A 14,436-nucleotide genomic window follows, 5' to 3' on the forward strand; every position below is an offset into this window, starting at 1 on the left:
TAAAGAATCAAAATGGGTTGATTAATTTTATCTGGAACATACAGCTCCATTATGAACCAATTGGCAGCCATAAATCATGGTCCCTGGCATGCCAGAATACAGAGATTAGAAGTGATCCATCCTAATGGACCTGATGGTGTGTCAAAGCTTTTCCAAATTTGTTTTGGATGGCATGTGTCTAAGCTCAAAGACATTTCTGAGATGGTAAAATGACACTTCTTACCACATATTTTATCTCTTACCAAGATAAATTAGGACCTAAAAAGGCCTGTAAGTTTTGACATACAATATACAATGCAGATTAAATCACCAGTGATCCCAGTGAAGAAAAATGTTAATAGATCTTAGTAAATAATGGAAGGAAACTAGCAGGGTCAAATAAATCTGGGTTCCTGATGCAGTGAAGTAGAATGAATCCCATGCTCTGAGGTAGACTTCACTGGAAGTGAAAATTCAGTGGAATTGCTAAGAGAAGGTGGGCTGATTTTTCAAAATATTCATTTTTTTGCACCTATGCAGGAGAATTTTAAACCATTTTATAATTGTTTTCCAGTGAAATAAAGAGAATGAAGGTATTTTTGTTCTTTTTGCAATGCCTCATATTCTGAAAAGTGTTCTGCTTTAAAGAGCTTAAAGAAAAATTTTTGATTTGACTTCCTGTCTCTTACCTTTTAGAATTTGAATTATAAGTATTAAGAACTTGAACTATAAGGAACTTAAAAATATGTCAAACATTGCATAAATCTGTTGCCTCTACATGTGGGCTATCAGTTTGCTAATTTCATACTTGTTTCCACAGTTGTAGTAATGCCATCATCACGGAATTTGCAGCATGGAGTACTTCAGAAATATCTCAGGGTGCACTGGAATACTACAGTGGTCGTCTGTTCTGGATTAATAGGCTTCAGTTGATTACAGTGCAGGAAGTCAATCAGAGCCTTAGCATTCCCTTCTCACAACCAGCACAGTTTACAGCCTTTACCCTTGTTCAGGCATCACTTAAACCTTTGCCAGGTACAATATTTTCTTTATCTAAACTCCTCAATAAAGGTATTCACTGTCAGTCTGAAATTCTTCATTCTTGAAATTATTTAGGCATTTGACAAAAGATAAGGTCAAGAGCAACTTATTAATAAATATATTAATAACTTATTAATAAATATATCAGGATACACCTGATATATGTATATATATATCACCTGATAAATATATCAGGATAATATGCTATTATAAAAGCTGATGGTATATGTATGGATAAAAAGAATATGTGTTGTTGTTATTGTTTCTATTTAATGTTGGCTTACAGGATTTACTTTCATGTTCTAAGTCACGTTTGAATAGTCCATCTAATCCTCACATTCCTTAGCTTATTATTATTTCTTCTGTTTATGGACAGGAAATTTTTCTTCTACACCAAAAGTGATTCCAGATTCAGTGCCAGAATCTTCTTTCAGAATTAAAGGAAATTTCACAAGTTTCCACATCACTTGGAGTCCCTCCACAGAGGTGGAATGGGGAACTGTCTTTTACTGCGTGGGATCCAAAGCTCTACAAGTGAGGATATTGATGCAATCCCTCCCTATAATCTATGTGTATTACTGCATGTACTATCTGATACATCTATTTTTAAAAAGAAATGGAGTTTGTTTCTTCTCTGGCATTTACAAATTGGTCAAGAACCAAACTAAATTGCAAACACAGTGCAAGTTGTCCAGTTTCTCCACCACTACAGTCAGCAGTAGCTCTGGGCTAGTGGCTGGGATGTGAATAGCCAGGCAAGGAGATCACAGTGATCAAAAATTTGTGAGAAAGCCTCTCAAAGTAACTCAGAAAAAGAAATGTCCCCTGAGATGACAGTGGGACAGACTTTGCTTGAATGTGAAATCTAGCCTTCATCCCCACTTTAGTGCATTTGGCAAGCTTTACTTTAAATTCAAAGGGTAGATTGCTGGCACATCACTACCCATCACTACAGTGCCACAGGAGCTGGTGAAACAATGACCACTCACAGGAAGAGAAGCTGTGTTTTGATTTAGGTGACCAGTTTGGTGAGGGAATTTTGGAAAACTTAAGGTCTTTTGAGCAGGAATAATTATTTTGTTCTGTTTAATTTCATTTGCAGTCTCTGGAGAGTGAAGGATGCCTTCAACCCCATAATCTGACAGTGCCATCCTACCGAGTGGATTGGTTGGAGCCATTTGCACTCTTTGATTTTACTGTCACTCCGTACACATACTGGGGCAAGGCACCAATGACATCTGTATCCCTTCGAGCCCCTGAAGGAGGTACTCCTAAAATTTTACATCCTCTTCCTCATGTGTAATGGGTACTGGGAGCAGCTCAATGTCAGCAAGTGAAACCCTGGTGAAGGATGAGCAGCTTTCAGAGCTAGTTAGCTGCAGGCAGAGTTGCAAGGACATGTTTCTGAGCATCTTTGGCAATCATCTATTGCATACATAAATGCAGACAATTGAAGTAATTGAATTCAGAACAGAAAAATGCAGGACAATATATCCAGCATGTGCCTGTGACTATGAGCAAGAAAGAGAAACTGAATTCATTACAATGAACACGAAAGGCTGCATGCAATATCTTAACCACTTAGTAGATTTTTAAAAGATGTTATGCGCATTTTACACTTGCTTCAGTGTTTATTTTTGTTCTTATGCATGTCAAAATTAAGTTAGCTAAAATACAGTGTTGAGTGACTGAAGCACTGAGAAAGCTTGTGAGATGCAGTAGATTTTGAAGTGAATAGTAGAGGGGATAGAATATGCTCTGTGTTGTAAAAATTTTTACAGCCCCATAGTTACATACAGGACTTAGCTAAATAAATATGTCCCAATCTCATTGCAGTAGTGCAATTTTTTTCCTGTTTATACTGCTCTTTCTTTTGGCTAGGCAAGTTAAAATCAGATAGCTTCACATCAAGGAAAAACAGAAAGGAATAACCATTAAGTTTTAGATAATCTTCTGTAGAATTAGTTATGAGGTAGGGTTTGTGTTTTAACAGGAGTATTTTGTTCTGTGTATTTTATCTTTATTTTTTTATACAGTTCCTTCAGCCCCTAGGAACCCTAGAATATATGTGTTACAAAATAACCTACATGGAAGTGATGGGAAAGTCCTTGTGGAGTTCAGGTGGGACAGACCTGAAAGGGATAATGGAATATTAATGCAGTTCAGGGTTTACTATCAGATAGTGAATCAGAGCAGCACTGCCAGCACTTTCCTGGAGTGGATTGAAAGCAATGTTAAACCCACCCAGATGCAGTTTTCTCTCAAGGATGTTCTTCCCAGCCTCACAGTAAGGTTTCAGGTATGAAAAATTACTAAGCTTGTCTCGTGCTAGATGGTAGATGTTATCTGTGCAGTCTGATGTGTTTGCCTGGGAGATGTTTTATGGCTTGGGGCAAGAGCTTGTGGTTTCTGTTTGTAGAACTGCTGATTTGCTGACTCACCCATGGATACCTGGCTTAACCTCTCTGTGTATCATGTTGTTCACTTAATGGTGAAGCCCAAAAAGAAACTTTTCCAGAGGTTTCCCCAAGCCATTGCTAGAAACTGCAATTTGAACACAGATTCACCTGATCTGGTGGAGAGTGACAGGCCTTTAGAACAGAGCCACAGTTTGAGAAATTCAAGGACTCATGTGACTTCCATGGAAAGAGACTTCCAGTTCAAAACTTGTCAAGGAGTCGGATATTCATTGGGATAAATGTTTTGGAACAGACAGAATGTGTGCTTGAAAGACAAGTTAAAACTATGAGAGCATGTAACAGACCAGATACTAATAAGAGAGAACAGCGTGTTGGTTGCAAGATCAACAAATAGTAGGAATTGTTCCAGGCTGGGAAAGGAAACAAAAAGACTGTCTGGAGTCCTTTTAGCTCTAAGTGTTAGATGCAGTGTGGATTGTCAATCTCTGGGCCACTGCTTAAAGTTCTCTTCATAGCCTCGGTCTCAACTTGAATGTAGCCTTTGAACTGACCAACACAGCCTTATGTCAAACAGAGTACACACTAATGTTTCTAGATGACATAAGTCAGACAGGGGTTTTGTTTCTGTTGACTCTAAAGGCTCTCAAGTGCAGTCATTTATGCTGTTACTTAACATAGGTATCAATCTCCTGTCCCATAGGTGCAGGCCTTCACCTCTGTAGGTCCAGGACCTTTGTCTGATATGACAGAGAGGAATTCATCAGGTATGGATGATTTAGTTGCCATCTCATGGTTTGTGTGCAATAGCTGGTGAAAATGACAGTACAAGAATTTGGCAATCTGATAAATAGCCTCCAACACTTTATGTAACATAAAACAGCAGACACAAAGGAAGAAATGGTTACATCCTCTGATACCAAAGATTAACACAGTCTTTATCATTAGACTAAATTTTGGGAATTTCAAACCTTTCCTCAAAACTATGCTGAATTATCTTTTCTATACAACTCCAGGGTAGCAAGGAACAGTAGGTTTTCACCTGTAATCTGTATTCTGCTAGAGATCATAATATAGTTCTAGTTTTTCTGTTAAAGGTAATTAAATGAGCAAATCTGTTTTACTGTGCTTAAATTTGTTAGGTAAGCATTCACAATGCCACTGAAAATAACTTAGTAGTTTCACTGCAATGACAAGAGGGCATCTCATTACTTTATTTATTTACTGTGGCATGCAACCAAATATAATAAGTTCAGACCCATTGTTTATTTGTATCTCATACTTGCTTTCCTTATGAACAACTGTGTTTATCTAGGATGGGTTTTTTGTTAATTGTGCTGTGCTCTTTTCCTTCCAGATCTTTTCCCTATCCCAACTCTAATAACTATTTCTGCCAGCAAGTTGTTTCTTACCGACATAGACAGTGGTCATACCATATGGGAAATTTCAGCAAAGACTAATGTAAAGGACATCTGTTATACTGCTAACGATGACAAAGCATACCATATCACTGAAGATTCTCTTTTTATTCTGAATATACAGAATGCTTCAATGTTTCAGGTATTCCTGTGTTCACTCCCTTACTTGAGAGAATCTAGGAAAAATATCATTATGTGACCATTATTTCCATTATTTTATGGCTAACTGTGTTTTTGAAAAAGTAAAAATGATGACCAGAGTATGCTATTGTTGAAGTTGTCCTAATAATCATAAATGGTTTACTGACATGTGCTTTGTTGATAAGATATTTTTATCAGATGTTCAATTTAAAATTCATACCAGTAAATACAAGAAATATGTATTTTGTATTACATTTAATTTAATTTTATTTTATTGACATCATTCTAATTTCAAGAATGAGGAAACAACAATTGATATTTGTGAAACAATAGTTTTGATTTGTCTAAAGATATTGCCAATCCATGACACGTCTTTGTATTTTGACTTCTACTTCCCAAGTAGACATTTTTCTTTCAGAACCAAATTGGTTTTCATAATGTCTTAACATCAGGTTGGAAAATTCTGTCCTTTAAAATTTTTTTTCTTAAGTTTTTCAAAGATGTGCATCTTCACAATGTCACAGCCATCACAGTTGACTGGATTGCAAGACATCTCTTTGTTGCCCTGAAAACACCACAGAATGAAACTCAAATATTTTTTATTGATCTTGAGCTCAAGAAAAAATATCTAAAAGCCTTGAACAAGCAGCTCAGCAAAAGTAATTCAACTGTATCATCTCTATTATCATATCCTTTCTTAAGGTAAGGCACATACTACTAATAACTTTTTTAAAAGCAATTTTTAGACATGATTTTCACTAAAACTTGAACTCTTAAGTACCAAAAAGGACTTTTTATAGTGGATGAGTTTTGGCATTATGTAATTCTCAGAAAGTTTTGGATGTAGTGCCACTTCAGTACTGCTAGTTGGGCTTGGACATACCTAATTTCAAAAAGATGTCTGTGTTTGAGTAAAGATTTCAAATTATGCTTAAATACTGATAGGTTCTTCTATATGAGTAATGCAAATGAAGGTCAGCACCAGCAAACAATTCTTTACAGTAACTATTTTGTCCAGAATTTGCATTTAGATTGGTGAGGTTGAACTTTTCCTACTGAAAGCAATGCATTTTCTTTGATAGCCGCTTGTACTGGATGGAAGAGTTTGACAATGGCAGCCGCATGTTTTATTATGATATTCTGAACAAAACCGTGCACCACATCTTGGGACATGGCTTGGTAAAAAAACAGACGAGCAGCTACTGTACCTGTAACGTCACAGAAGCAGAGCTAGGAAGACCTATGAGTATAGATGTGTCTGACTCCAAAAATCCCCAGCTGCTTTTCATCAGAGGAAGAGATGAAATATGGGCCTCAGATGTGGATGGTTGCCACTGCTGGAGAACTATCAAAATACCAAGTATTCAAGGTCTGAGTGTCTTTTATTTTTCTAGATAGTTTGTGATTCTTGCTGTCTCTTACTTCAAACAACATTCATGTCAGAAAATAGCATTCATGAAGCACTTTGTTTATAAAACTGATTCATCTGTAGTCAATATGGACAAAATGTTTGTGTTCTGTGTTTCCAGTTGTGTACCCTGTTCATACAAACTAGGAAAAAGAGCAGTGTGAAGATGTTTACTTGATGCAAGTGCATATTCTAGTAAGATGTAAAAGAAATCTACGGCCTCAAGTGCTGCTTGTCAATAGATTGCACTTAGAATATTAACACATTATTTTGCTAGGGTTTTGTATTAGCTACACCTATTGCAGTTTATCCCAATGAAAAGATACAGCAGCAACTTATGCCTGAAAATGGCTTAATCATGTCGGGAAGGTACTTCACGCAGGTAGGGTCTTGTATGACAAGTTATCCATGTTTCACTTCTTGTGATAATAACACTTTTGGTTGCTCAGTTTTCAGCTCAGTTTTGGAGGCATGCTGGTAAAGCTGCTCTGTTACCAGATGAGCTGTCTTAGTTGCTCCTGAGAGATGGCAGATCACGGTGGTTTTTATCTTGGAAAAAAGATCAAAGTTTCTTTAGACACCTCTTTCTTTCGTGTTTTATTGCTTTTGTTTGTTAATTGAATAGCAGTTCTCATAATTATGGGTAATTAAACACCTTCAAATCTACACCTGTAAACTGGAATAGCAGTGTCTCAGCTTCATGAGACCCGCTGGAAAATATCAGAAATTTCTTCTCAAGGGGAGGTCATTGAGGATATGGTATGGCCAAGATGGCTATATTGAGTCACTCTGAATACAAGCACCCATCTGCTCTTGTAAAATCATCTCATCAGGGCTGACTATAAAACTTATTAATCCAATGTTTTCCCACAGGTAATAAAATTGGCAGCTTGACTGCAGATAAGAAATTTATATACTGGACCGTTGAAACAAAGGAATACACTGAAATTTGGCTAGCAAATAAAGAAAGCAGAAGACACTTTCTTCACAAGAGAGCAAACCACACACTGAAAATCTTAGCTTACAGCTCAGCAGCACAATCATATCCAGGTAGAGTGGATTTGGGTTGTTTTGTGAATGTAACCAGTTTTTATCAGAGCATGTATTTAAGTTGCAGGTGTGTATTTATGTAAAGTATGCTTCATGGATTTAGGTACCTGCTACAGAGAAACCATTTGCACATTTTAAAAAGGATGAATATAAGGACTGGCCTTGTGTTGGATACAATGGAAGGTCATGATGATGAACATTTCCCCTGTTTGTTAATGCCAAACTATGCCTATTTTCAAAGTTGTGTCAGGCATGGAGATTGAGAAAAGGTGGTGCATGTTACAGCACAGAAAAAGAGCTAACATATTCCACAGTGTTGTAGCAAGAGTTTGATAGTGATCCCTGTTGTGACACAGATTTCTGAGTTTGTTCAAAACTAAAACAAAGGTCTGTCCTTCCAAAGATAAAGAGATAAGAACTCTGCTTATTAAAGTGATTTATAATGAAGTACCCAAGAGACAACTACAGGTTACATTATAGTAGACCCAGGCTTCACTTAGAACTCCTAATGTTTTAAACAAACCATTGTAGAATGATGATGAAATAAATAAAACATTAGTTTTAATAGAAAATTAAGATTCATGGTACCGATAGGGATTATCTGTAAATGCAGAGGTTTAGAACACCTACTAGCATGATGAATATATTCAAAATAATTATTGAACTCCAATTCTGCATAAAAAAAACTGGCAAATATACAAATGAATATTTTAACAAGATGAACCTCTTTGGAATAAAAAAAATTCACATTCTTTTGAATAGCTGGTACAGTCATGCCTGCCTGTGGCTGCTTTGACCAATGCTCAGGCTATTCTTGCCAGCACTCTGGGCATGTTTGTTCTCATGAGATCTGTGTGGGCTTGGCTTTGGTGTAGGAACCTGGTTTGGCCCTGGTACAGAATGTGCCAATCCCTATCCCCAGGGACAGGGTTTCCTGCAAGAGTTCCAGGCTTGGCTGGTGCAGAAAGGGAAGAACCAAATTTCAGTTCAAATGGATTATTTCTATCCAGAGATCCCCATGGAGATTTTCTAATTTACATTGACAGCTCCAAATATATTTGGAGGAATATGCATGAACCTGACTTTGGTAGCAATGGCAGGGTTGCTCACTTTGGGAGAAAATATCCTAACTATGAGGTCAGTTGTTGTGGCTGAAGGGCTAGAACTGGTCCTTGTACCTCCTTCCCTGTGCACATGCCTAAATTTCTTCCTTCTTAGCAGGAAGTCAATTTAATTTATTTTTATTTTGTTTTTGAAAGTACATCAAGTGATGAGGAATTTTCTCCAGACTCCTTTTCTGCCTCCCAGATTTGTCCCTCATTATCTGTTTTTACATTACATATGGAAAGCTGTTTGGAAGAAAAAAACCAGATAACATTTAATTGCTAGAGAAAGGCAATGTCTATGCAGCATATCTGTCTTTCCTGTAACAGGCAAGTTTGGGCTCATCTGTATGTACTGCTCTGACAACACAGAAACTACAATTTGCTACATCTTCTACAAAGATATAGCAAATTGTAAAAACTACATCTTTTACTTCAAGAAGAACCTAAATTCTTTAATAAAAGTTTTATCTTGTTAAAGATAAATAAGTGTTTCTCTGAGTACCACTATTTCTGTGTCCATGAAAGTAATCAAATAAAGGTGGAATTTTCTTCTGTTTCTTTGTGAGAATAGAAAGAATAATTTGTAGCTATGCTTTCTCATATGAATGTTGGTAGAATCCCATGCAAGTTTGGATTGGTCCAGCCATAATTTTAATTTTTAATCTTTTGATGCCTTTCCTAGATAAAAGATGCCTGATTCTCTTGCCAGACACTGAGAAACCTACTATCCTTGCTATGACTAACACGAGTTTTACATTAAGCTTGCCATCTGTCACACCACAGCAGCTCTGCCCTGGCATATCCCAGCCTACACCGACGTATCTGGTATTTTCCAGACAAATGACAAACATCTGCAGGAACTCAAGACAATGTTTGTCTGCTCCACAGCAAAAAACATTGGTATGGCTACTTCACACAGAAATGCATGGGATATCATCTATAAACAGGGAATGTGATATCACTTTTAGTGATTTTATGAACCTTTCTGTACCTTTCTGTCAGTGAGTTTTTCCATTTCTACATCCCAACAGTAATTGTCCTTTCTCTATGGTATTTGGTAAGTGGTAAATTCCTTAATTTTCCTCTGTGCAAGAACCCCCCTACTTTTTGTCTTGTTTTTTGGTATGTGCTTTCTTTTCTGTAGGGACCTATTACTGAAACTGTGATTCTAACATTCTTTTTTTAAACACTAAAGTGTATTACAATGCAAAACCACTAGTGCATTACTTTTTTAACACACATTTCATTGACAGATGATTGGGTTGACATATGACTCTCTTTTCTAAGAATGCACATTTATTATCTGGTTTTGACTTACAGGAATATCAGGGTCCTATTGCTGTCTTAGAGAACCTACAGCCATTTTCAAGTTATGCCATACAAGTTGCAGTAAAAAACTACTATTCAGATGAGGAAGTGCTGCCTGTGGGAGAAGGCATAGTTGGCACAACTCTGTATGGAGGTTTGTTTCATATTTTATTCTGAATTTGAACAGAGTTCTCATCTCAGTTAGAGAAAGGTGTATGCAAGTTTGGGTTGTAAATCAGAAAGTGGACAAATAATCTCTTTAAAATATAACCTGGGTAGATCTTTGCAAGGTTTTGGCAAGAAAACTTGATGAATTTGAAAGATTCATTCAATATATTTGTATATATTCTTTAATATTTTGGCTTATTTGCTTCCTGAGGAAAGATAAATTATGGTTAAAAATGACTAAACAGTTGCAGTTTCTGCCTTGCACCACATCTTTAAGTAAGTTGTATTTGAATGTATGTGTGGTTATGTATGTTTAAATATCTGTGTTATGCATTCATTCAATGTTAAGATTTTTTCCCTTGGCTTGATGTCACTCTCATGATTGCTCTTTCTAAGGGTAATAGAGATTTGTTTAGTTGTGAACCAGGCTGAAAAGACGACGATACATTTTCACTTTTGGCCTGAATGAAAACAGCTCATTTTCAGTTGATTTCAAGAATTTTGATGTGCCCTTTCAGTCCTTGTTCTTTGAGAATACTACAGTCTGAGCTAGATGCCTCCCATGCTTGTAAATACCTCTATTAGCTCAGGAAGATGCTTCTACTCATTCCCTGCTTCACTCTACCTCAGCTGTGGGGCAGCTACTGTGCCAGTCTCCTTGAAGCTCTTGATGTCTTCCAGAAAGAAAAGGATCACACAAAAGGTGCATGCTATGCTTTTGCATGTGTTGCAGCCCAAGCCAATAGAACTACCTTGCTCAGCACTTTTTCTTGTTTTGCATGTGTAATTTTGTACATGCACACTTGTCTTTATGAGGTGCTGCCTTTGTGCTCCTCTTCAGATAACTTTCTCAGTGCTTCTGCTGAACTCTCTTGCTGAAAACACAGAAAGCCATTATAAGAGGTAGATATTTCCCATAGTGGACATAGTGCTCGCTCTTCTCTTGAGTCAGTTTTGCTCTGTTGTTCCTGGTGCCACCAGCCAGTGTCACCTTGATCTACATAAACTCTTCACTTCCAAAGCCATCAGGCACCTCTCTTAATTCCTAATCAGAGAGTCAGAATTATAGCCAAGTCTACATGACAGCATACCTGTGCTTTGCTGGAAGACTGGGGAGGTGGTACCCAGGAATAATTGGTGTTGAACTCACTGGGATGTGGGAATGCTGCAGCCGCCATCTTCATTAGTTTTCTTGCCTGGGTCTTGTTCTGCAGAGTTGGAGCAGTTCTTTTTTTGAGAGAGGGAAAGGGAGTGAAACTGAGAGGCACAGCAGCCTCCGGCCCTTGGCTCCCTTAGCCCAGCTGCATCAGGGCTGGCTGTGGCTGGCACAGAGCCGTGCAGGCTGCACAACTGTGCATGTGGATATTGCTGTGACATGCAGTGAGGGAGCCACAGCAGAACTCCTAAGGTTTTCCTTTACCTCTTTTTATCTCTCCTTGGATTTTGGCTGCTTCAGAAGTTGATGGAATAACTGAAATTGAAGTACAGACAGCCACCACTGCGTTTTTCTTACTTTCCTCAATGTCTCTTTCCCCTAGTGATCAACTGTGCCCAAGAAAATATTTTATCCAGAATACCTGTCAACAAGTACACTCCAGGAGTTCTGTTTTCCCTTTTCCTTTCCTTAGGGATGCACTCTTTAAAGATTTCTTTAAAGGTTCATTCATAGAATAATCAGTCTCTTTTTGCCACCATTGTCCAGAGGAGAGCATCACCTGTGAGCCGCCAGTGCCTTCTCTTATGCACAGATCATTCCCTGTTTTGTTTTTTTTTTTTTTTTATCCTGGGAGTAGTCACATTTTTTTTCCCTTAAAAACCCTCTATTTAAGGTGAACTTTTTATCTTTCAAATGGAAGTGAAACAAGAGGTGCAGGCATATTGCCACCCTTCTCATGGAATCCAGACATGCTATACTTTGAGAGTTTCTAGTTCAACTATGCTGGGTATTTTCCTCTTAACAGTCAGATCCCTTAGCATCTGCACCATAAAGCAAATAGGGTCCCATCCTATCTGGATCTCTGAATATTGTGAGAATACTGGTCTCTTCTACCATGCCTGCAGTGAGAGGACTGTAGGCAATGGCCTTTATCTGAGATGGGAGATACAGATTAGACATCAAAAAAATGTTTACACTGTTCAGGCGGTCAGGCACTGGAATAAGTTTCCCAGGGAGGTGGTGGATTCATCATCCCTGGAGGTATTTTGAGGCACCTGGTGTTGGGTGATGTGGTTTAGTGGTTTAGGGGTTACAGTGGTAGCTTTGGTTGACAGTTGGATTTAATGATCTGAAAGGTCTCTTCCAACCTTGATGATTCAACCTTGCTATGGAGTCTGTGGAGAAAAACGAACAATCAAAAACCCAAAACTACCCAACAATTCTGGCCTTCTATGAATAGATTTCAATTCTTTGCATGGGATTCCACATCTGCAATATAAAATTTGTGTGACGCATTGATTGAATAACATTAAATACTATTGGGATGTGGAAAGAATTGACACAATTACTTTTTTATGTAAACTGTGCTATCCTGAAGCAATGTACACCCTTTCCGTGATGAAACATAAAGGTAGAGTACGAAATAGGAGACTGGATTGCTCCACTCAAATGGAATTTTTTAGTCTAATGTTAAAATGAAACATGAAACTCAGAACAGGCTTCTCTAGTTGGGACAAAATGAAAAATCTGGATGGAAATCAAGTCTTAGACAAAAAGTAAACCAAATCAACAAAAACCCTCACCTCACCCTAGCCTACAAACACTGAGTATTTTGAATAGATACTTGTATCAGCATTCAGAGCTTTACACAATTTGTTGAAAAACTTCCAGCCAGCTGTAAATAGAAGGTATATGTGTCCTGACACTTATGTTCTCAATTTCATGAATGTAACTGCCAGTTTAAATTGTAATCAGATGCTGCTAGAGCCTCTTGAAGTGTGTACACTATTTAACACCTCTGAAGCTGTGTGAATTCCCTCAATGCCTTTTTCTCAATTCTCTAATGAAGTGAAAGAAGCCTGGAATAATTTATGCTTTCCATCAAATAGCAAGATAGAGGGAATGAAAAAAAGAGGACGACAATGCATTGCTCTTGCCACAGAGTGTCACTCTTACTCCACATATGTTTTAGCTGGACAAATAAGAAATTTGTCCTTTCTTAGTCTAGTTTCTGTATATTTCATTAAATAATCTGTAGTTTTGCTACTAGGATATGAATTAAAACATATGGACTCATAATTTTGATATGTTGGGAACATAAATAGTGTTATGTTGGGAATGTAAATAGTGTTAAATACTTGTTAACTTTTTACCTCTCTGGACAGCTTAATAGGAAATAAAGAATTTTTTATACAGAGTAGGAACATGCCATATACCATTACGAGGTCCATGATATTGAAGCTTCAAAGGAAGGGTTGACCTTTCCAGAACAATTAATGATTAACCAGCTGGTATAGACATCTGACCAGCAAACCAATTTCTTCCTTACACAGCTCAGCCAGACTCTATTTCTGAGCAAAATTTTAATTTATGGGAAATAATGCTTAGTTTTGGGTTTTCTTCCCTCATAAGTTTCTGTTCAAGAAAAGACTTTCCAGTTGGAATAGTGCACAGGCATTTTTTTGGTGTGCATATTAAGTAAGCATGATATTAAACTCACATCTGAGACCCTGATTAGGAAACTAAGAAGGAGCAGGAATTCAGTGATATGACTGTAAATGTAGAGGTATGGGGCAGCAGCTGTTTTCCTGTTGTTGTTCAGTTTTTTGGGTTTTTTGTCTGCTTGCGTATTAGGATAGCCAAGAAGATACTAAAAGTCCCTCAAAATATTTTGAACTTGTCCACTGCTGACTGAGTTTTACATGTGTAGAGTTTCAGTTCTGTGAATGAATCATAGTAATACACTGACGCCCTTCTTTTCTTTCCTTGGTGACATTTCTTGACTACTCTAAAAGGGAGATTAATTTTTCTTTCTGTTTCAGTCCCAGAGGCAGTTAACACTATTAAAACATTAGTTTTGTCTGACACCACCATCAACATATCTTGGAGTGAACCTCTGAAGCCAAATGGACCTCTTGAATCCATCCGCTATCAAATCTCTGTCAATTTACTGCCTCCTGTCCCAGCGACACCTTTACGAAAAAGTGAATTTTCAAATGGGATGCTTGCCTGGTCTGTCAGTGGTCTCCAGTCTGGAACAAATAATTCATTCAAGGTATAATTGCAAGTAGTTTTACTGGTTTGTTCAACCTGCAAATCTTTAGACTTCTCTTCTGCAAAGCAGACAAATGAAAGTATGCCATGTGGATTCATAAGAACAAAATGCACTGCTTCTCCCTTTACAGATGAAGGCTTAACAAAACAATAAATGATGCATCTGGACAGCAGGTCCATGATCAGAGTG

The 14,436-nt window shown here is 37.6% G+C and overlaps 1 protein-coding gene across 1 annotated transcript in view; it reads left to right on the forward strand.

Moving 5' to 3' along the window:
• ROS1 (ROS proto-oncogene 1, receptor tyrosine kinase) overlaps nucleotides 1–14,436 on the forward strand; it is a 68,586-nt gene that overhangs the window by 25,726 nt on the left and 28,424 nt on the right. Inside the window, exons 19-30 of the mRNA XM_053973624.1 lie at nucleotides 800–1,014; nucleotides 1,397–1,554; nucleotides 2,123–2,285; nucleotides 3,057–3,319; nucleotides 4,141–4,204; nucleotides 4,795–4,997; nucleotides 5,487–5,698; nucleotides 6,079–6,365; nucleotides 7,278–7,454; nucleotides 9,243–9,460; nucleotides 9,881–10,022; nucleotides 14,015–14,247. Coding sequence (XP_053829599.1) covers nucleotides 800–1,014; nucleotides 1,397–1,554; nucleotides 2,123–2,285; nucleotides 3,057–3,319; nucleotides 4,141–4,204; nucleotides 4,795–4,997; nucleotides 5,487–5,698; nucleotides 6,079–6,365; nucleotides 7,278–7,454; nucleotides 9,243–9,460; nucleotides 9,881–10,022; nucleotides 14,015–14,247 — 2,335 coding nt within the window. The remainder of the gene's footprint in view (nucleotides 1–799; nucleotides 1,015–1,396; nucleotides 1,555–2,122; nucleotides 2,286–3,056; nucleotides 3,320–4,140; nucleotides 4,205–4,794; nucleotides 4,998–5,486; nucleotides 5,699–6,078; nucleotides 6,366–7,277; nucleotides 7,455–9,242; nucleotides 9,461–9,880; nucleotides 10,023–14,014; nucleotides 14,248–14,436) is intronic.

Source organism: Vidua macroura, chromosome 3, assembly GCF_024509145.1.
Source record: "Vidua macroura isolate BioBank_ID:100142 chromosome 3, ASM2450914v1, whole genome shotgun sequence".
Lineage (NCBI taxonomy): Eukaryota > Metazoa > Chordata > Aves > Passeriformes > Viduidae > Vidua > Vidua macroura.